At 40.3% G+C, this 4,996-nt stretch overlaps 1 protein-coding gene across 1 annotated transcript in view; it reads right to left on the bottom strand.

Moving 5' to 3' along the window:
* Positions 1-4,086: 4,086 nt before the first annotated feature.
* The window catches only part of LOC101996148, a 3,616-nt gene continuing 2,706 nt past the window's right edge, over positions 4,087-4,996 (bottom strand). The window contains exon 2 of the mRNA XM_005358832.3: positions 4,087-4,759. Coding sequence (XP_005358889.1) covers positions 4,087-4,759 — 673 coding nt within the window. The remainder of the gene's footprint in view (positions 4,760-4,996) is intronic.

Here is a 4,996-nt window from a genome sequence, read left to right as displayed (position 1 = left end):
CACAAGAGGAACCAGTTAGAAATCTTTGTAACTAAAGACATACTTTGATTTAGCCTCCATTCCACCATACATCTACCATAAGGCATTTGATCTCCATGGTTTCTTTTAGGTTCCTGCCTTCTGCATTTACTAAAAATTGAAGTCCCAAAATTAGAGATTTGAAAAGTGGATATACACAAAGAAAGAACACGCAAGATCTGCATTTCTGTGCCTAAGTGACTTCATACAGAATGTAGGTATATGAAAGTAGAGACAGAAAATATGGGGGAATGGAAATTTAAAGCAGTAAGGAGGACCGAAGAATAGAGATGAGACAGTGGGGAGATAGGGTTAACCAAATCACAAGATAGGTGAAAAAGTCACGAAGAATCCCTTTACCTTGTAACCCAATTAACAAACAAAGTTTATAGCAGGGGAGATCATAGGCCATGTTTGAGAAGCCACTATTCTTACATTGCTAAATAGACATAATGTTAAACTGCTCTCTAAATATGTATGTTTATAGCCATAGACTCTTGTCACTCTCAGCCTTTTTCAGGGGAGCTTTTATTTCTAAGGAATGACAGTTCATGCAGAGAATAATACCTGCCTGGTTACTATGCTGAAAGCAAGACTGTAAAGAGTGTATCCCTAAATGGGACAATTACATCACCCTTCCAAGGCTCGGGGAGCATTGTGGAAAAGGGGTCCGAAAAAAAAGATGTAAGCGTTGGAGGATGGTAAAGAATGCTACAGAATGTTCTCTTTTGGACCAAACACACCTGTTGTGCCAATGAACTCCCAGGAGCAGTGGCTACCTGCCCAAAATACTAGACTTGTGTCATCAATACTCTACTATGGATGGGAGTGAGCTTCAAAAGATTCCACCCCTCCCTGGGGAGCTAGAGACAGTTAGAGGTTTGTGGGGGAGGGGAATCATTCCTCACTCAAGGAAAGAAACCCTACCTATGCTTTTTAGACAAAATTCAATTAAACACATGTATCACAAAAGGACATAAAGGTAGAAGAGAGAATTGGGAAGGAGAAGGATTTGATTGGCAGTGGAAGGGGATGCTAGAGAAGAGAACAATTTAGAGAGGAGTTTGATCAGAGAGCAGTATATGTGTGAAATTGTAAATTAAACATTTTGACATTAAAAAATAATCAGAACCTGATGATTTTACAGTTGATGAAGAATTAGCAAGGTGACTAAAAGGGTAAGGATGCTTGCAGTCATGCCTGATCACTACAGGGTGATCCTCAGAATCCACGTGGTAGAAAGAGAAAAGGGACTCCTGTATGTTGCCCTCTGATTCCCAAACATGTATCATTGCATGTGTCATATACAAAAACCCAAAATAAATAAAGGCAGTGAAGCATTTTAAAAGAGAATCAGGAAATAATCTCAATTCTTCTAATAATTAAAATAGAAATAACCTTGGAAAATGCTTTTTTATGAGGCATTTCTCTGATGAACAAAACCAGACATCAACAGAACAAAGTATACAACTACAGACCTGTACCTCTCTAGGAGAAGCAGAAGGAGAAGGAGGGAAATTCCTAATCAGGACACATTTTATGAGAAGATAGTCTATTTTCAACAAAAGATAGAGAAATGAAAAAAATTTGGGGGCTGGAGAGATGGCTGAGTGGTTAAGATGGCTGTTCTTGCAGAAGACCTAGGTTCAATTCCCAGAACTCACAAGGCAGTTTCCAACTGCCTGTAACTTGAGTTCCAGGGGTCAGACATCCTCACAGACATACATGCAGGGAAATACAAATAAATCATTAAAAGAAAAAAATTTTGGAGATTGGAGAGGTGGCTCAGTAGTTAAGATCACTTGTTACAGAACAATGGCACTGGGTTTTGATCCTACTGCACATACTGGCTTTGTGGGAGCCTAGGCAGTTTGGATGCTCACCTTCCTAGACCTGAAAGGAGGAGGGAGGTCCTTGGACTCCCCACAGGGCAGGGAACCCTGACTGCTCTTCCTTTGGACTGATGAGAGAGGAGGAGTCGATTGGGGGAGGGGGAGGGAAATGGGAGGCAGTGGCGGGGAGGAGACAGAAATCTTAAATAAATAAATAAATAAATAAATAAACAAACAAACATGCCCAGTTAATTATTTTCTGAATATTTTGTCTTTTTCATGTGTAGAATATTTTCACCTACTATATTCCTATGCTCATATTTATCATTTATTTTCAACTACTGTTATAAACACGTTCTTCCTGTTGCTTTTGAAGCAATAGGCCCTTAAATCCACAGAACATAACATATTGTTTCTGTGGTACAAGATGCTTAACCTCTTCTGATAATTTGACATATGTTGTTATTTGATTATTGCTTTAATTATTAAACCTGAACTATTATGCAAAAAAAAGGATTAAAAAGAAGAGTAAGATATGGTCAAAAGCAACAGGGAATTCCAATGTATAATATACTCATCCACAGTCAGGACTTGAGGATTGCAGATTATTCTGGTAGGCCTGGCTTTAATGGGATTAAGCAGGGAATCCATATAGTAGCAGAGATGCAGGAAATAGGTTTGGTGGTTAGACATTGCCCTGATGAATAAAGTTATGCAAATCTAACAAGGAAAAACAGAAACCCTAGGCCTTCTGTGTACGTACGTGTGTGTGTGTGTGTGTGTGTGTGTGTGTGTGTGTGTGTGTGTGTGTGTGTGTGTGTGTGTTACAGCCATGTAGATTAGTCTTCTTGTGGGACTCCTAACAATGGCAACAGGGGCTATCTCTGATGCTGTTGCCTACTTTGGGACCCTTTCTGCCTACCAGATTACCTCATCCAGCCTAAATAAAACAGGAGATGCCTAGTCTCACTGCAACTTGATATTCCATGATTGACTGAGAACCATGGGAGGTCCACCCTTTTCTGAAGAGAAACAGAGGAGGAAGAGTGGATGGAGTACAAGGCATGATGGACAGGAATGGGTTACCTCATAGATTGCTGGGAGTTTCCATTTTACTAGGTTTATAGCTCATCCCAGAGATGTCCCAGAAGCCAGCTGTCTCGCTCAGTACCTCTCTCTCCATTTTCCCCTCACCTGATCCCTCCTGTTCTCATTCCTTGCCCCCATCTAGACCTCTCTCCCATCCATCAGTGATGTCTATTCTATTGCCCTTTCACAGTGAGATTCTCAAGCCCCATTTAGACCCCTTGTTAATTAGCTTCTCTCTGAGCCTGTGATTGTAGCATGGTTATCCTCTCTGGGCCTGTGATTTCATCATGGATACCTTACAGCTAATATTCACTTATAAGTGAATACATACAATAATTGTCTTCCTGGGTCTGGGTTACCTCACTCAGGATGACCTTTTCTAGTTCTACCCATTTGCAAGCAAATTTCTTTTACTTTATAAAATGGCCTACATTCTATGGATGCCAAGCATGGGATATCCTTATGTGAAGTGGGGTATATTTGAAGTTAGTGAGATTGCCCAGTGGTTATGTAAGCTTGCCACCAAGCTTAATATGGGTTTGAATTCAGTGTTTCTGAAGGTAAAAACAAGAAAAGCAACTCGGACAAGCAGCCCTCTGATCTTTACACCATATTTTCTATCAGAGCACACAGGGAATGCTCGGCAATTTGTGATACTCACAAACAGAAAGATATGCATGACTGTCCAGTGTACAACATAGTCTTCCTACTACATGACAAGGGAACACACTATCTGCAGAGCTAACACTATGAAGTCCAGCTCTGCCTTCAGGAGACCTGAGTTTCAGAGTGTCTCCAGACAGAATTGTGTTTACTTTTCTGTTTATGTGTCAGCTTCCTTACAAACCTTCTTTCACTTGATCTTTATCCTGTGAAAAATATCTTTGCAACATGCATTTCACCATTACTTTTCCCTGCTACTGCCTGTCGGAAATATCTGAACGCATGATCATGGCCTTCAGAGATTAGGATACGAAAATACCCAAAGAAAGAAACAGGTTAGACAGAGGAGGAAGTCATTTAGACATACCAAGAAAATAAAGTTGATGCTTTATTTAGAACGAGTTGAGAACGACAAGAGTTTTTATATGAATAAGAACTTTCTTTTAGGAACCTTCTGACAGATGTTGCAAGTGTAGTTCTCATTTCATATCTCTTGATCGGCCACGATGGAAGCACACTTGGCCTTCACCTGACTCTTTAGTTTCAAAGAGTTTATCTCAAAGAGAAAGAAGGTAACACCAAAGAGTGACATAGTGGCAATCAGTACCCCTATTGGGAACACAACAGTATAGTGTTTGCTTATTAAGGCTTCTTTTTTAACTGGAAAGTCAGGTGGAAAGTCAAGAGTGGTTTGGCCATAATGATCTACAAAGTGGTTCCAGCTCACAGAAACAAATGTGAAGATGCTGCTAACACACAAAACTAAGGCAGCAACCTTGTAGCAATATAACTGCATCTCAATAAATGGGTCTTTCATGAAGCCAATCTTAATGGCAATTGCACCGAAAATCAGAACTACAGGCTTCATCAAAACAGTCCCCATTATCAGGGCCCGTGTGTACTCAAATTCAGGTGAAATGGTCCACGTGGAATTGATAGGGGTGTGCACCAGAATCTTGGTTACAGTGCCTGAAACATTAAATTCTTGAGGGTAGTAAGCTTCCCACAGTCCGAAAGACACAAATTGCACAAGCTTGTCATCGAATTCCCAGAGGCGCCAGAATTTGCTGCTTGCGATGACTATCTCGAACACCAAGGCCGATAGGCTGCAAAGGAGGCCACTAAACTTGAAGAGGTACTCCTTCGCATTGGCAAGTCTGAAGAAGAAATTGAACAGGTATATAGTCAAGTCAGGAACACAAGGGACAGTGGAAAACAAAATGAGTTATGGTTTACAGAGCAATAAGTTCTCATACCTTGTCCTTGCTGTCACAAAAAGTTGTATTTAAGTAATATACCTATGGCCAAAGTTCCCTCTATAAGAGGTTTTGATTAGCAATTTCACTATATCTATCAAATGCTGAAATGTGCAAATTTGTTAACTAAACATGTTA

This window comes from Microtus ochrogaster, chromosome X, assembly GCF_000317375.1.
Source record: "Microtus ochrogaster isolate Prairie Vole_2 chromosome X, MicOch1.0, whole genome shotgun sequence".
Classification (NCBI taxonomy): domain Eukaryota; kingdom Metazoa; phylum Chordata; class Mammalia; order Rodentia; family Cricetidae; genus Microtus; species Microtus ochrogaster.
The sequence above is the reverse complement of the archived record's forward strand: the minus strand, read 5'-3'. Positions and strand labels throughout refer to the sequence as shown.